General features: G+C 42.9%; 1 protein-coding gene across 1 annotated transcript; it reads right to left on the bottom strand.

Moving 5' to 3' along the window:
* Positions 1-13781: 13781 nt before the first annotated feature.
* Positions 13782-18805, bottom strand: LOC137503711 (dentin sialophosphoprotein-like). The gene is made up of 2 exons (XM_068231145.1): positions 18500-18805; positions 13782-15704 (listed from the first exon to the last, which is right to left on the bottom strand). Exons 1-2 carry the CDS (start codon positions 18803-18805, stop codon positions 13782-13784), a joined length of 2229 nt encoding a protein of 742 aa, XP_068087246.1.
* Between the last annotated feature and the right edge of the window lie 228 nt (positions 18806-19033).

The following is a 19033-nucleotide window of genomic DNA, read 5'->3' as shown; positions in this document are numbered from 1 at the left end:
TGATCAGTAATGGTAGTAATCTTGGCATCCAGTGCAGGCAATTCTTCTTAAATCCGCACTATAGTGTGCAACATCGCATCAAAGGACGCCTTATTCCATATCTTTTCCCATGTGGCACAGAATGCGGTATCATTGGGAAAAAGCAACGGTGCCACATGTGCTCTTTTACCCCTAGGGATGCGTCTGGCTCTGCAGTATTCTGCCAGTGTTGTAGCATGTAGATCGAGGTTTGTTCTAGTGCGCCTCAAAGTCTCAACTTCCATCTGTAGTGGTCTCACATCCGGCTTGAGCAGGAACTGCGTCTTACTCACCACCGTGGCCAAAATGGAGGCGGCTTGTGCTGTAGAATAACAAAATGTATCAGTAGCTTGCTCCTCTGTATCAGCCATGGTGCTCTCCAAACGTGGTATCCAAGCAGTATAAAACAAACACTTGGGAGCACCCTCCAGGCTCAAAAATTTAAGTGTGTGCCAAGATCCTGGCCCCTATACCACAAGGGGCAAAAGTGCAACAGTTCCTGGAAGGATCGGCACCACACGATTGGTTGTATTTATAAGCTCTTTTAAATCTTTATTGCATTAAAAATGACAAGGCAGCGACAGCCCGCTGTTTCGGCCTGGTGTGGCCTTTCTCAAGATGCCAATATAGTCAAATGCATCAAATACACATCATCACAATACTTATATAGCCCTATCCACGCCCCTTGGGGCAGTGACCATTTAGACATGCAGGTGTGCGGAAACCTAACGGACCTGATAGGAGACTAGGATAAACAGCAAAAATGCCAATTGAACAAGATGTTAAAACTCACCAATCAGGAGGGCTCTCTCATATAATCACCACCAGTATGCCAGCCCATCTCGCATGGGGATGCGCATCACGCTCCCATCCCCGCTGTATGTACAGAGGCAGGATGCGGAAGCCCGTCACGTGACACGGAATCCGGTCAGGTGACTCTCCAGGAGCCAATCATCTGCGCCCCCCTGCGCTCCAATGGCAAGCCACTGGTCTCGGAGTGGAGGGGCTGGAGGCGTGTCACAAGTAACGAGGAGCAGCGTCACGTACACCAGACGCGCTCCCATGGCACAAATAAATAAATAAACACACGCCATACTCACATGCCCCCTCCGAGTTATAGATGAATTAAATCATTTGCGTATGGAGGGGGCCACGGGAGAGCCTGCATTAATTCATTGATGCAGTACATCAACAGTGTCCCCATATCCGCCTTACGGCACATATAGATACTCATTGTGTCCCCTTCTTGGATGTGCTAGTAAAGAGGGAGGGGGAGGGTATTGTCACGGACTTATATACCAAACCTACGGACCGTAACTCGGTCCTACACTTTCAGAGTTTCCACCCCTCTAACACTAGATTGAGTATTCCAAAAAGCCAGGAGATGAGAGTTGAGAAAATAGTAAGTGACCCTGACACACTGACCCAACGGAAAAAGGAATTAGAGAGTAAATTCCGTGCTCGGGGTTATCCTATTTATGATTCAGAACAAAGAGTCCGACGTAAACGAAGGCGTAATGAGGTACCGCGAATTCCGTTCGTATCGACCTACAGTGTCTGTAGTGAGATTGTGGGTCGTAGTGTACGTCGGCACTGGCATATCCTGCGGGATGGTTTCCCGAGGGTACCAGAATTTAGATATCCCCCCCTTATGTCCTTCCGTCGGGCTCCTACATTGCGTGATAAATTACGTATTAAAAAGAGGGGTATGTCAGCGTCACTTCACAATAATAGAGGAATGTATCCTTGTGTTTCATGTCACATGTGCAATAGTGTGATCCGAGGTCAGCAGTTTTGTCATCCCACCACGGGTAAAGTGTTTGAAATCCGGAGTCGATATACTTGCGACTCTAGGTATGTGGTATACCTTCTTAAATGTCCTTGTGGTTATATTTACGTGGGGATGACAACACAGCGATTGAAGGATCGCATATCATCGCACAAATCAGCTATCAGAGGCAAATTGATTGATCAGTCTGTGGCAGAACACTTCACTAGATGTAATCATGGGGTGTCTCAATTAAGAGTGATGGCTATAGATGGGGTTCCCCCAGATTGGAGGGGTGGGGATCGACAGAGAGAACTATTACGTAGGGAGGCAGGATGGATCAAACGCTTGAATGCTATGGGTCCAGCAGGCCTAAATCGAGAGTGCGACTTGAGCTTCTGTATATAATAGTTATTATGGATGAGCATTGATGTAGCTCCTTGTGTATTGTATAATATGAGTATGGTATTGTAAACAATCTCTTTATCTTTGTTGACACATGTTTTTATATTTTTATTCTAGATGCGGTGTGTGCGGACCTATTAAATATGGACTCTCTTACATTTAATTCATCTATAACTCGGAGGGGGCATGTGAGTATGGCGTGTGTTTATTTATTTATTTGTGCCATGGGAGCGCGTCTGGTGTACGTGACGCTGCTCCTCGTTACTTGTGACACGCCTCCTGCCCCTCCACTCCGAGACCAGTGGCTTGCCATTGGAGCGCAGGGGGGCGCAGATGATTGGCTCCTGGAGAGTCACCTGACCGGATTCCGTGTCACGTGACGGGCTTCCGCATCCTGCCTCTGTACATACAGCGGGGATGGGAGCGTGATGCGCATCCCCATGCGAGATGGGCTGGCATACTGGTGGTGATTATATGAGAGAGCCCTCCTGATTGGTGAGTTTTAACATCTTGTTCAATTGGCATTTTTGCTGTTTATCCTAGTCTCCCATCAGGTCCGTTAGGTTTCCGCACACCTGCATGTCTAAATGGTCACTGCCCCAAGGGGCATGGATAGGGCTATATAAGTATTGTGATGATGTGTATTTGATGCATTTGACTATATTGGCATCTTGAGAAAGGCCACACCAGGCCGAAACAGCGGGCTGTCGCTGCCTTGTCATTTTTAATGCAATAAAGATTTAAAAGAGCTTATAAATACAACCAATCGTGTGGTGCCGATCCTTCCAGGAACTGTTGCACTTTTGCCCCTTGTGGTATAGGGGCCAGGATCTTGGCACACACTTAAATTTTTGAGCCTGGAGGGTGCTCCCAAGTGTTTGTTTTATATAACTTCTGTAGCTTGCACGGAATCATTTGAATAAAAGGTTAATTGGTAAATGTATACCTCTCATCTTTCTGAAATGAAAAAAAAGGATTTCTTTCATTTTAGAAATAAAAACACATAGGTGCCGCCCCACCTATGTGTTATGAGTTATCGACCAAGAGCTTTGCTTAAAGCGGACCTGAAGATATTGAAAAAAAAGAGATTCACTTGCCTGGGGCTTCTCCCAGGCCCCTGCAGCCATCCTGTGCTGAAAAGATCCTTTGGTCCTCCATCGTGGGTCAATTTCTGTATTGCCGGACGCTGTCCACTGCACCTGCGCAGCCCTGGCCACGCGCCTCCTCGTTTGCACTCCCATCACAAGATTTTCTCGGACTGCTCCTGCGCAGGACACTCCAGGCTACGGGAGCATGAAAGAGGATGGGTACGGCCAGGGCCGTGCAGGCGCAGTGGCCGTCGATTTGTAAGTCAACGGTGAAGAAACAAAGCCACGGTGGGGGACCGGAGGATCTTTGAGTACCGGTGCGGGACAGGACGGATGCAGGGGGCTGGGAGAAGCCCCAGGTAAGGGAATCCCTTTTTTACACGTATCTTCAGGTCCTCTTTAATGCTGATCTCAAAATGTTTACTAAAACTCTAATGAATCGGTTAAACAATATTTTGCCCACACTAGTGCACTGGGACCAGGTAGGGTCTGTGAAAAGGAGATAATAATACGAGGACAATAGATCTGGTGCAGGTGATGGGACGTGGTCAAGGGCCTTCTCTGCTTCTGGGTTTGGATGCGGAGAAAGCTTTCAACTGCTTTTCCTGACCTTTTTTGTTTGTGACTCTTCAGGTGATGGGGTTTTGGGGCCTGTTTCTTATAGCTGTGCACTCTTTGTATTCCAATCACTCCAAATCCTTGAAGTTGCCATTTGCTCCCCAAAATTTCTTAGTAATGGTACTCGGCAGGGTTTCCCCCGTCCCCCCTACTTTTTGCCTTGCGTGTTGAGCCCCTGGCTCAAGCGATTTGGCTGAATCCGGACATTCAAGGCATTAAGATGGTGGACCTAGAATTTAAATCATCTCTATTCACGGATATCCTGCTGACATTATACCATCCCCACACATCACTGCCAAATCTGCTTCAGGTTCTCTTGCAATTTGAGTCCTTTCAGGTTTTAAAAAATACACAGACAAGATAGAGGTGCTTCCCATTAATGTTCCCCAAAATAATTTCCCTTGTAAATGGAGATCGATCTCTTAGCATTAAATTTCTAGGAGTTCATATTGCTTCCTTCCTTGATAGTTTATATTAGCTGAAGTTTGCACCTTTATTTTGGTCGGATATGTCTAGATGGAACCCCTACCCTATTTTGTGGATAAGATGGATTTATTCGTTGAAGATGATCTCCCTCCCAAAACTCCTTTATCTTTTCCAGATGCTCTCAGTATGGGTACCTTTGACACAGATCAATGCCCTGCAAGCTGACTTTTTGAGGTTTATTAGGGGATTTAAAAAAACAAGAGTCCCTTGACAGGTTATGATGGCTGATAGAGGGGGGAAGGTTGGAGGTCCCAGACCTTCAGGCATACTATTTGGAATTATACTTCCACCAGATTATTGAATGGGCAAATAAATCTACCCATGTTAGGTGGGTCCCCTTAGAAATGGAGGCCATGAAACCATGTTCGCCTCTGGCTTACATATGGAAACATCTGAAATCAGAAGCCCCTCCCAGCAGCTCTTTCATCTGTATCTTTTATAATTAAGCTTTGGCAGATTCACACACAGAGCATGGATTGGGTTTCCTCTCCCTCCTTGCTCTCACCCATCCTGGGGTCTCCAGCCTTCCCTAGATCCCTCTCTCATGACTTTCAGTGGACTTGGAAAGGCCTTGAGAGTTTGGAATGTATTGGATCTATGTCTGACCCCTTCCCATCGCTTATTGTCCTTTGAAGCTTTGAGAGCTAAATATCAGGTCTCTGCAGACAAACTTTTTCATTACCTTTAGATTAGGCATTATGCTTTATCCCTCTCACATACCCTGGTATTTCCCCCTTTAACATCCTTTGAACACTTGACTGAAAACGCAGATAGGCAAAAAAAGATGATTTTATAATACTTTGATTCTGACTCCCCTGGACTCCTTCCATCACCATGCGTATATGGACAATTGGGAAAGCGCTCTTCCTGGTTCTATGTCTATATTGCTTCTGGGCGGAGTACCCTGCTTCCCTCCGCCCAGAAGCCAAATGTGCGACTAGACGTTAGCTACATATACACACAAACATGATTGAAGTCAGATGCCTGAGGCAGCCAATAACAACCACCTCAGTGGATAATCAGGCTTGCGTACCAGGCAGTGAGGGGGCCCAAACTTTTTCCTTCCTCCTTCACCAGATCCACAGATCAGTGATGAGGCTTATCTCTTCCAATGCCAGATCTTTCTGGCACTCCTGCTGCAGCCACTATGTGTCCTCTGGCCTCTGCATTCCTCTTGGTCTGAGTTTCACAAGTGAGGGAGACCAAGAGGAGGGCAGAGGCCAGAATCATTATTTTCCATTTTATTTATTCTCACAAAACAATTTACTACCTATACTTCAGCTAATCATTAATCCCCCAAATAGATCTTTTTGTTATTATTCAATCCCAGTGTGCACAGCACCCCTAAGAAGAAGTTTCAGAAAATGTCCCATCTCCTTCTTCACATCTTTTCTACTAGTTCAAGCAGACCAAGATACTGTACTAAAGCTGAGCATAATCTCCTCTCTTCAGAAACTGGGCCACAGGGCCGTATTCCAACATGTGAATGGCCCCAAACATACCTCAAAAACAACTACTGCCTTGCTAAAGAAACTAAAGGTAAAGGTGCTGGACTGACCAAGCATGTCTACAGATCTAAATTGAGCATCTGTGGAGAATCCTCAAACAGGAGATGGAGGAGCGCAAGGTCTGTAATACCTACCAGCTTCATCATGGAGGAGTGGAAGAGGATTCCAGTGGCAACTTGGGAGGCTTTAGTGGACTCCATGCCCCAGAAAGTTAACACAGTGCTGGAAAAATGTTGACAATCTTCACTTAGGGGTGCACTCACTTTTGATGCCAGTGACCTCTACATTGATGGCTGTGTGTTTAATTATTTTGATGGGAGGTGTATTATTCACCTTTGTGAGATATATATATATATATATATATATATATATATATATATATATATATATATATATTTTATTTTTTTTTATTTCTGGCTAATTTTCTAATGGTAGTATCTTGTAGTCATGGCCACTCTACCTTCCACTTTGTGTGTACCTGTTTTAAAATGAATTATTAATTGTTTGATCAGTAAGTAAGTGTTCTGTATCATTTCTAAGTAAATTAATGAACTGGTTTAAATTTGGATACATTTAACTGGATTGGTGATCTTTAGAGCATGTGCCTCTAGTGATCATTTTGTTTTGGACTGCACTAGGACTTTTAAAGAGGGTGGCACTGCTATGAGAATACTAGATTACACATACACAAAAGAGGGAGTAAGCACTTGGACGATTTCTACAAAATTGCTTGACTGCCATACCAAGCTGGTTGTGATTGGTAATGGGACACCACACATTTTAAAAGAAAAATAATAATAGCAACCCAGGTATGTTCCTGCAATATGACAGGCAGTGGCGTAGCTACAAACCTCAGGGCCCCGATGCGGAATTTGGTCCCGGGCTCCCCATCACCGTACATGAAAAAGCTAGGTATAGGTGCCTCCAGTATAGGTAGCCAGGAATAGGTGCCCAATTATAGGTAGAAAAAGACAGTCCGTGCACCTTTCCTGTTACTTTTATTCCTGCATTCACCACATTACAAATGGAAACATGTTCAAAACAGTGTCAAATGTAAAGTTCAAACCTGAGTTCGAAGTTGATACGGGGACAGGTGTGGGAAGGGTGACTGAGGGGTGGATGGACGGCACTACAGCTGTTTCGCGCTGATGCGGCGCTTGCTCATGTGCGTATGCCCTGGGCCCCGCACAAACTGCGGACTCAGGTTTGAACTTTACATTTGTCACTGTGTTGGACATGTTTTCATTTGTAATGTGGCGAATGCAGGAATAAAAGCAACAGGAACGGTGCACGGACTGTCTTTTTCTACCTATACATGCCAGAGTTTTTTCCCACAAATTACTGGTTGCACGTTCCTATGCCATACCGATAGGCCACCTGTGCAAAAAGGGACGGAGTACATGAAATAGTGCAAGGTGCAGTGCAAGTCCGCACCCCTGCCTGCCAAGTGTTTTTTCTCTTTGTGTACTCAAGTATAGGTAGCCAGGAACAGATGCTCCCATTATAGATAGCCAGGAATAGGTGCCCCAGTATAGGTAGCGAGGAATAGATGCTCCCAGGATAGCCAGGAATAGGTGCCCCAGTATAGGTAGCCAGGAATAGGTGCCTCAGTATAGGTAGCCAGGCATAGGTGCCTCAGTATAGGTAGCCAGGAATAGGTGCTCCCAGTATAGAGGGGGTCCTGGGCACAGGCGACTGCTGCGACCGTGGTCCCTACGCCCCTGATGACAGGGACACACGCCCCTGATGACAGGGACACTGTTGGGGTTAGTCATAAGTGTTTAACATCTGCTTTTTTTGCATCTGAAAAGAGTAGTGAGCCATTCTATAATTTTGCATTGGTAAAGATTTGAACAAGTATTCTTATGTGAGAAATCTTGTTTGAAAAAAAAAACTTGCCCTAAAATTTTCACTTGTGAATTAATGGTAGCCAACCATGAGAAAAGTGTGCAAATGAAATGAAGAAAAAACTATTCAAGAGAAAATACAAAAGCTAGTATTACTAGTATTAAACTATGAGTTGACAGATTACGTTGTGCCATGCATTGCTATAGGGATTCAGGGTGCGTGTTGTAGGAAACTGCAGCATGCTTTCCAGTATCTCACAGCAGCCATAGAAGAGATAGACAGCGTTCCCCTGCCTGAATCACCTGCAGGGAACACTGCAGGTTCGTCCTGTGTGCAGCCCTAGTGGAAACGGATCCTAACTCCAGGTGGTGATGAAAAGTAATCACACATACAGGTCATTTTGTTGTAAATACAGTAATTTATTATTAGTTCTTGTCAAAATATATCAAGTACAAGATCACATAGTTCTCCTTTCAGTTGACATGATTAACTTAATATATTAGAACTAAATGAACTAATGGCAGACTAAAACAGTTAATTAATATGAATGATGTCATATACTCCTTAGTGAATCTGCCTATGAATAAATAAGCCAGTGATTTTCTAATTCATAAACACATACTGTTGACACAAATAAAATAACATCCACAACATTAAAGCAGACATTTGGAAAGCACTATATAATTTTGGATCTCTACTCTTTGACCTGGGCCTTTTCAAACATGAGGCAGCAAAAAAAAAGCTGTATTGTGAAACATTTTGCAGTATATGAGAGCAGTGGAAAGGCCCTTAGGAGTAATTGGGAGTGGCAGAACAATGCTTAAAAATTTCTCAAAATGCTGTGAGAGGCTGTCTGTGAACTAGGTATAGTCAAAGAGATACATATAATTGGCCCTAATTCAATTCACTTTGGGACCAATCCAATTCACTTTTTCACCTAAGTTTTCTCCTAAGTGAATTTTCACATCAATAAAATACCTTTTAGGCCCCTAGCAAGAAAGGAAATAATCAAAATAATTCTGACAGCACTTTTTCACCTTCTTTTTGGTACTTATGCAATTACAGATTGATAAAAATGTATTTTAAACAGAAGATACAAATTATCTCCTTGAAGAAAACTTAGGAGAAAAAGTGAATTGGATCAGGCCGTTTTTCTCCTATGTTTATCCTGGAGATAATTTAAATCTTATGTCCCTGTGAGAAAACAAGCACTTTTCAGCACTCTGCAATTGAAAAAGTACCAAAAAGTAGGTGCAAAGGTACTGTCAAAATTATTCTGAGTATTTTCTGGCTGGCTGGTGGATTAAAAGACACGTTATCGCTAAAGTGTGAAAATAACACCTATGAGTTATTGTTAAACTGAATGCAGCAGAGGCACACTCATTTTTTTCATGGATTCAAAATGTTTCATAACGCCTTTCACAGAAGAGGCAATAGTATTCAATCATTTTTTTTTACAGGCTTTCCCATTGCTCTGAAATTCCTTAAACATATGATTGTGCACTGCAGCAGGCAGGACGTGATAAGAGGAGTCAGGTAGAGTGCACACAGTAATCTCGAAATCACTGCCAAAGTGGTGATGTGACGAAACTTGAAAATGTATTTTCTGCGTTTTTGCAGCTGATTTGAATCTAGCCATACATTAGAAAGCAGGTCTGAGTACCAAAAAGCATAAGATTTATTCTGCCAGCAGCTTGACTTAAGTATATTACTTATATCACTAACAATGTATATTTAATAAAAAAACAAACAAACATAAGATTTATTCTTCCAGCAGCTTGACTTTAAGTATATTAATTATATCACTAACAATGTATATTTAATTAAATAAATTACAGTACATAGCTGGTTTAAAGTATTTTTTGCACTGCTGTACAGCGGTGACAGATATTTAGGTGAATGCATTTTTTTAAACAAAACAGGTAAATGAATTTAAATGTATATTTTATTTTAATTTCTGAATAAGTACTAGGATATTTTATTTTACATTTTAGGAAGAAAAAAAAAAAAAGCTGCTTCACTCACAGTTTAAAAATATTACACGGCTTACACGCTATTAATAGACAGGTTTCCGCTGACTCATCTGCAAAACATGTAATTTAAAAATTAAAAAATAAAAAAATGTTTAAAGCTATTTTAAGTTGTTTTATGTAACGTAAACATCACATTTAAGTCTATAAAATTAAACCCTCCCCTATTTTCTTCTTTTTAAAACCTCCTATACATTACCATAGGTCCTACTGTGTATTAGTAATGTACATACAGTAAGTTAAAAAGAACAAAATGAGGGAGCATTTATTTTTGTAGCCTTAAATGTGATGTTGTAATATTACAACGCTGGGTCTGTGGGGGTGTCTAGTGGTCCCCTATATGTTTGTTGTCCAGTGGTCCCCTATATGTTTCCCTGGTGTTTAGTGGTCTCCCATATGTTTCCTTGTTGTCTAGTGTTTCGCTATACCCCTTGTGTCTTGTTGTTTCCCTGTATTTTTATTTGGTGTCTAGAGGTACTCCATATATTTTTCTAGTGTCTAGTGGCACCCCTATATGTTTATCTGGTGTCTAGTGGCCCCTTATATATATCCCTAGTATGTAGTGGTCCCCTACATGATTTACTGGTGTCTAGTGTGTCTAGTAAGCCCCTTATATATTTTCCTGTTGTCTAGCTGGGTACCCTTTATGTTTCCCTTGTGTCTAGTTGTACCTTTTATTATTCCCTAGTATGTAGCAGTCCCCTATATGATTTACTGGTGTCTAGTGGGCCCCTAATATTTTCCTGTTGTCTAGTTGGGCCCCTATATAAATCCCTGGTGTCTAGTAGCTCCCTTATAGTTTTCCCTGGTGTCTACCGGTTACTCTACATGATTCTATGGTGTCTTTGGGTCTCCATATATTGTCCTGGTTTCTACTGGTCACCATAAGCTTCCTTGCTGTCTAGTGGTCTCTTCTATAGCATTATATGCAGAGATCAGCAGCAGGATTACTCACCTACCCTATTTCTAGGGACGATCAGCTTCCCTCCACTCAGCACCACATCTAGCTTCATACTGATGAAATTATGTCATTAAACCGGGACCTTACTCTAGAGGCAGTGCAATGCCGGACGCTGTGGTGAGTGGAGGGGAGCAATGATTATTGGGAGAACGAAAAGGGGTGAGAGCCATTCCCCCTCTGTGCCTGCCTTAAGTGACACTACGATCACTAGTGATCATAGTGATCACAAGCCAATAGGCATGGCTCCTGATCTGTGCGGGGCGTTGTCACATTTTGCCCCATCTGGTGCGCACGATCGCAGTGGGAGTGAGTGAGTAGGCACAGCCGAATGAAATCTACACATTTACAGAGATATAGGAGTACATAAACAGGGCGTAGATTTCAATAGGCTGCTTCCAGAACAGTTTAAAATCTAAACTTTCAAAGTGCCAATTTTGTAGAAATGTTTTATTAGCTTGCCTTAGGGGGAGTGAATGGGGGGGGGGGAAAGGAAGAAGAGAAAATGGGAGGATGATAGAAGGGAACATTGCAGCAAGCCTGCCTCTCCTGTCTAAAAATGTGACTTTAACCAAAAGTCTAAATAAAGAAGTTATTATAGGTAGCGGGGAAGGGGGATGAGGAGATGAAAGGACAATGCATAGAGTTAAGTGGATCCAGCATGAATATACCTCTGTGCTTATCTTAGGTAGCTTTTCCTTGGGTCAGTTATACTTTAAGGTCTTTAAAAGTATCCTCTATGAGCAGGAATAAGTATGAATTAATGTTCTGTTGTGAATACGGAAAACATGTCAGTGCTGTATAAACATCCTTAAATAAATGATACCCCAGTTTCTACCCGGGACTGACCTGGCCTGTTCCATATTTGAAACCACCATTTGTAGTGCACTTTAAATATTTACACATACATTATAATTTACAATTACATACATGTATAATTAAATACTGTATGCACTAAAACAACTACTTGCCAGTGAGCGCGCACACACACACACGGACACACACACACGGACACACACACACACACACACACACACACACACACACACACACACACACACACACACACACACACACACACACACACACACACACACACACACACACACACCAACCGGTCAGGATCTAAAGACAGAAATATCAGAGCTGCCATGAGTACCAGCCTAGGAGCTTGCCCCTTTCAAAAGTTCAGTAGCGGCAGGAGCCTTACCCCTTCTGCTGGGTACGTCAAAAAAGCGTGCCCGGAAATTTGGGCACCCAGAGAAGAGGACAGTAAATAATCTACTACAGGTAAACTTATCTACCAAACCTAAGCCTATTCTCACACTGAACCCTCCCACTACCGATGGCTAACCTTAGCATCCCTCCATGGCTAGCCTTAACACCGGGGGGAGGGGGGTTTAGGCTAACTGTGGAGACGTGGGTAAGGTTAGGCATTGTTCCTTCCCCCCCACGGCTACCCTTAACCTTACTTCCTACCCCATGGCTAACCTTAGTCACAGACCCCTATGGCTAACCTTAACCCAACCCCCCATGGCTAACTTTGACCCTTTCAACATCCAAGGGCTAACCTTAATCTCCCCCATGGCTAACCTTAACCATCCCAATAAATAACACTCATAAAAACATTAATTTTCGCATGCTTTTCGTTTTGCTTACATCGTCGCCATAGCGATGAGCGGAGTGACATCATGGACGTCAGCCGACGTCCTGACGTCAGCCGCCTCCGATCCAGCCCTTAGCGCTGGCCGGAACTTTTGTTCTGGCTGCGCAGGGCTCGGGCGGCTGGGGGGGACCCTCTTTCGCCGCTGCTTACAGCGCATCGCCGCAGAGCGGCGGCGATCAGGCAGCACACACGGCTGGCAAAGTGCCGGCTGCGTGTGCTGCTTTTTATTTCGCAAAAATCGGCCCAGCAGGGCCTGAGCGGCGACCTCCGGCAGTGATGGACGTATATATTCGTCCATACCGCTGAGGAGGTTAACTCTCTCTGTACTGGAAACAACATTAAACTTATGTCTCTGCTCCTAATGTTTTATTTCTGAGCTGTACTACACATACAAATCATTATATCATCATTTTTTTTTTTGCTTCAGTGTCTCTTTAAATCCCAGCAGGTCTCATTGAATTAAACAAATTCTTACATTGATATTGTATACATCATGGACTTTTACTTGTTCTCCCAGTGCAGCACGGAGAATCTAGTAAGACAATGGGCTTGATTCATAAAACAGTGCTAACTGTTAGCACACTGGGAAAACTGCTTCACGCAAAACTTCACGTGATAACGATTTTCATGCAAAAAATTTATGCTAATGCACGAATGCGAATGTTTGCACACTGAAAATTTTTCGCTCGAAAATCATTTTTTCACGTGAAAACGTGGTAAAACACACGAAAACCCGTGCTAACAGCCGTGCTAACAGTTAGCACCATTTTGTGAATCAAGCCCAAAATGTAACCCTAAAATGGGCAAATGGAAAGCCTTATTGTTCTTTGTTATTGGAGAACTCAGAGGTAATCTCAATATATGTGAGCACACTATTTCACAATATGCATCTCAGGCCAACACACCTTACTCTTTAACTAGAGTAAAAAAAATGGCTAGTACTTTAGAACTTCTCCACTGCCATTAATCAGAAGTTTTGGATATTTGACAGCAAATCTCCAGCGAAAACTTTTTTTTTACGTGTTTGAATGAAGTAGGGGTAAAATCAGGCTTTTACTGCTTTTTGGGCCCCAGCTGGTGCGATTGCCCACATACCTTTTCTTAGTGTGAGAGGAGATGAGGGTTAAACTCCTCAAAGGGAATAGTAAACAGCCTAAAAATATTTTTTTTTCTTCATTCTATTTGAAATATAAAAAAAAAGTTAACTGGGTGTTCATTTTAAGAAATGTCTGATGTAATCAGTGCTTTTGTCTAATTTTAAATAACTCATTGCTACCAGTACTTGAAGACAACATCTACATTCACATTGGTGGGCAGTTTTTTGTCTTCTAGTACAAACAGTGAAATGTTAAGTTTACTAGACAGCAACCATTGGTTATCTTTTGGGGCTAATACCCATCTTGACAGTCTATGTCGTTGCCAATGGCTTTCCGGTGGTAAACACCAAACATTAACCTTCTACTGTCAATTTCAGAGCTTACTGATGCTTTGCTGACTTCTTCTGATTCACTGGAGTGACTTTGATGCCTTATTTCAGTTGACTCGTCACTTTCTTTGGAATTGCTTTCCTGGCTTTCATTATTCTCTGCTGATGTATTGTCTGCTGAATCATGTTCTTCTTTGGTATTTTCTTTGGAAACACTGGTAAGTTCTGTTGATTTACTGGTAGACCCACTGTCAGGAAATGTATTATTTCCTAGTACAATAGACCTTAATTTAAAAGACTTATTGTCCTCATTTGACTCACTGCTTCTCACTTGCTCTAATGTGGTATTGGAATCATCCTCTTTGCTATCCTTCTGTGCTGATTCAGAGTCCTCTTTGCTATTTGTATCTTCCCCAGATGAACTTTTATCTTCTGTGGATTTCTCATGATCCTCATCTTCTACAGATGTACTTTTACTCAGTTTATCTATTGCTTTTTTATGGTCAGTTTTAATTTGAACTTTTTCCTTGGACTGACTATGCGTAAGTAGACTGATATTTTCATCTGATTTGCTAACATTCTCATCAGATTGGGTGTTATCTTCTACTGACTTGGTGACATCTTCCCTTGACTCTTTAGACTGCGTGTTATCCTCATTGGATGGACTGGAATGTTCTGCAGAAAAGCCAGTTCCCACCTGTGAGTGTTTATTGCTGTCTGTTATGTGCAGATCTTCTGTTGATGGGGTGTCTTCCTTTGAGTTAGTATCTTCGGGTGAATGATCATCTTCGATTGAATGGGTGTCTTCTGGTGAATGAGTATCTTCTGGTGAATGAGTATCTTCTAATGAATGTGTATCTTCTGATGAATGTGTATCTTCTGGTGAATGAGTATTTTCTGATGAATGAGCATCTTCTGGTGAATGTGTATCTTCTGATGAATGAGCATCTTCTGATGAATGAGCATCTTCTGGTGAATGAGCATCTTCTGGTGAATGAGCATCTTCTGGTGAATGAGCATCTTCTGGTGAATGAGTATCTTCTGGTGAATGAGTATCTTCTGGTGAATGTGTATCTTCTGATGAATGAGTATCTTCTGGTGAATGTGTATCTTCTGGTGAGTTGCTTTGTTCTGATAAATGCTTATCATCTGGTGAGTTTGCTTCTTCTGGTGAATTCCTTTCTCCTTTCAACACACTACCTTCATTTGAATGGATTTCATAGGTTTTTGAGTCCTCTTGATCACTACGGAAGCTTCTCTGTAAGTTATCCCGCTTTCCAGAATATTTGCTTTCCAAGGGGCTATATTTTGCTGCCAGTGCCACTTGTATTTGCACACCAGATTTGCTGCTAGGTCTATCAGAATCACCGAGGCCTGTATTTGGTTTGTCCTTGCCTTTGGCTCTGTTATTTCTTTTGGGATTTTTAAAAGTGGTCTGCTCTCCTTTCTTTTTATCACTTGTTGCTGCTCTGCTTGTTTCAACGGAAATGCTTGTAACATTCTGACTTGTGCTTGGTGCACTCTTACCTTTCAGTAAAGTGTGTGAATCATCATTTAGCATTTTGTCTGCAGTGATTTCATAGCTGTACTCCTGGCTGTTTTTACTTATTTCACCCTTACTGTTTACATCATCACTATTGCCACAGTCTTTATCGTTCTCCTGGCTGTTTCGAGCTTTGATATTTACATCATCTTCATAGTCATCATCTTCAATATTTATTCCAAAATGAGGACCTGTTAGCTCGTCATTGTCGTCGTCGTCGTCATCATCATCATCATCATCATCATCATCATCATCATCATCTTCATCTTCTTTATTATCCAGCTCATTATGGTCATCATGCGTGCTGTCATTCTCTGAATGCCCTTCACTTTCTGAAATATCCTGTAAAGTTAGGCAGAAACAGAAAATAGTCTTAATACATTTTGGAGAAAAATAACTCTTATTTATACTATAGCTGCATTTTAAATTATACTGTTGTTTTATTTGAGCTGTCCTAAATCTTATTTAAAACATTTATGTGACTTTTATCTTTGAATGAAAAAATAAGAGCTTGGCAAAAGTTTGGAGATGGCGTGTGTAGGCCAATTTATACTTAGCTGGGGCTTAGTCCCTCGACATCTTCCCAGGCTGCTCCTGCTTCTTTTAGAAATCCTCTTGGTAATTGGGTCACTCGCCCCTATTCACAGTCTTCAGCACATGTGCAGCTCGACGCGACGAGGTTGCACGCGTGGCCGAGCCGTGCATAGACTGGAGAGTGCGACTAGCCTGATTAGTGAGATGTTTTCTGAGAGAACGGGGCAGCCGGGGAGGACGTTGAGAGACCCCAAGCACCTCATGGTGCTAGAGGAAGCGCCAGGTAAGTATGAATTGGCTCACAAACGCAATCTCTGGTTTACATTAATTTTCTGCAGTGCCCCAGAACCTTCTCACACCTTTCCTATTTTTAGTTGCCTTTTTCACTCAACTCTTTTCACAATATAGATATAAAAAGCAGTCCAAGAGATATATCAGATGCAAGAAAGATAAAACACTCAGACCATCACCTTCTCATCTTTAATCTCCTCACGGAAGCCAACTCCAAACTACCTGACCACCCACCTGGTCGATGGCAGCGAGACCTACATCAGCTCAACCCTAGTGTCCTTGCTGACTCCCTCCATGCCCTCTCCTCCACTCTCCCAACCCTAACCTGTCCTAATCTTGCTGCAGCTCAGTATCATCAAACCCTCTCATCAGCCCTAGAGGAAGCTGCTCCCCAAAAATTCTGCCACAAACCCCCCAACCCCCAGCCCTGGCGCACTACCCATACTCACAACCTCCAGAGGGTAACACGTGCCACTGAATGGAAATGGAGGAAAACTCAACTGAACCAGGATTTCCTACAGTGCAAGGCTAACCTGCTGCAGTTCTACACTGCCCTTGCTGATGCAAAGCAGGAATACTTCACCAAGTTCATCAGAGCACAAGCTTCCTCTTTTCCACTATCAACTCCCTGCTTAAACCCACCCTCCATTTCCTCCTTCTTTGCCACATATATATTCACCCACTTCCCCAACAAAATTGTCTCCATCCATTTGCCTCAAAACTCCTTGAGCATCTGGTTCACAAATGCCTCACCCAGTACCTCAATGCCAAATCCTTGCTAGATCCACTGCAATCTGGATTTTGGCCTGCCCACTCAACCGAAACAGCTCTCACCAAAGTGGTCAATGACCTCGTCTTAGCTAAAGCTGAAGGCAAATACTCCATTTTGGTCCTCCTTGACCTTCCAGCAGCTTTTGACAAAGTGGACAATCCCCTACTCTTCCAGTCCCTCCAGTCCATGGGCATTCATGACCTCGTCCTGGCCTGTCTCTCATCCTACCTCTCCAACCACTCCTTCACGACATCCTTCAATGAGTCCTCATCCACCCCCAACCACCTCTCGGCGGGAGTCCACCAAGGCTCAGTCCTTGGCCCCCTACTGTTCTCCCTATACACATCCTCCATTGGAAAGGTTATCTCCTCCATGGGTTTTAACTATCATCTGTATGCAGATGACACTCAGATCTACTACATCTGCAAGATCCGCTGTTTCCTGACCTCTGCCACCACCAAACTCCTCATCCATGCCCTCATAATTCCCCACTTTGACTACTGTAATGGCCTTCTGTCTGGTCTCCCTATGACCCGAATTGCCCTGCTGCAGTCCATCATGAATGCGGCAGCCAGAATTATCCACTCATCCCATTGCTCCACCACGGCAGCTCCCCTCTGTGAATCCCTCCACTGGCTTCCTATCCAGTCCAGAATCACATTCAAGATACTGTGTCTGACCTACAAATCTGTCCACAAAACTGGTCCAACCTACATTTCCAATCTTACTCAGAGGTGCACACCTAGCCTCTCACTCTGCTCCTCCAATGAACTTCACCAGACCACCCCCCCACATCACCTAGTCCCATGCACGCCTGCAGGACCTCTCAAGAGCTGCTCTAACACTATGGAATTTCCAACCTCCGCCCATTAGGGCAGCCCCTCTCCTTCAACATCTTCAAGAAGGCCCTCAAAACTCAGCTTTTCACTCTGCCCTACCACCCCTCACCGGTGCTCTAAACCCACAGGTGAACTCTGGTCCCCTACCTTTCATCTCCCTACCTCTCCCTCTAGATTGTAAGCCTTCGGCAGGGTCCTCCCATTACCGTGCACCCATGCTATGCATTTGAGTGAACTCGACTTGCCTAATCTCCATGCTCCCATCCAGTGACTGACTAAGCATTACCTTGTACTCATACTGTGTTGTGTGAACTGGTTTGCATGTATTCCTGTATTGTCTTATTGCTGTATGTCACCCCTAAGTATTGTCTGTAACCTTAACTAATATCTAGCGCTGCATAATACTGTATGTTGGCGCTTTATAAATACAATAAATAAATGAAATAAATAAAGAAGTATGAATATTGACCTTGCTAAAATTACAAGGTGTCACCTTTGTCAACACCAGTGCTAAGAAACCAGAAGTAGTTTATATCGGTCCATATTTTAAAACTTTTTCATTTATCTGCTAAAACATAATTGTTTCTTTAGAGAAAATAATCACTCAACCCGAAAACCATCATACAGTCTTCAGTACCCTGGCATTTTTTTGTAGGCTTTTGGCAAATTGCTTAGTTTCAATAAATTGTTGATGAACTCACAGGCGTACTGTCAAATTTGTCATCAAGGTTGCCGGATTCATCATGCTCATCTTCTTCATCACGGCCCGTAGCACGGTCAATAGTTTCTTCATTATTATGTTCCTGGTTGCTTTGTTTCTCAGTGGAGAGAGTAGGTTCCAAATCTTCTTGGTTGTCTTCATTATCTGTTCCTGTCAGTTGTTCTTCAATATCAATGCTGTCAGTGGGAGCTGAGATATGATCGTCTATAATACCTTCACAAAGTCCACCACTAACTTCATCTGTCTGATGATTGGCAGCTCTTTCCTCGCTCGAGTCATACTGCATCAATGATTGAAAGTAAAAGGATGTTTGAAAATGTAGTGAAGATTAAATATTTAACATGAATGACAACGAATATGCATCTAAACACACATGCCCATGTTCTCTTTTTCTGTCTATTAAACAGGTCCATTAGTTGAAGTGACACATTCAGTTAGTTTCTCATGTGCAGTGAATATGTGTAAATATTCTATAAGGTGAGACTTTGCACTGAATGACCCTTATCAGAGTTTT

The sequence above is a fragment of the Hyperolius riggenbachi genome, chromosome 1, assembly GCF_040937935.1.
Source record: "Hyperolius riggenbachi isolate aHypRig1 chromosome 1, aHypRig1.pri, whole genome shotgun sequence".
In the NCBI taxonomy this organism is placed as follows: domain Eukaryota; kingdom Metazoa; phylum Chordata; class Amphibia; order Anura; family Hyperoliidae; genus Hyperolius; species Hyperolius riggenbachi.
This window is presented reverse-complemented; position numbering and strand designations above follow the sequence as displayed.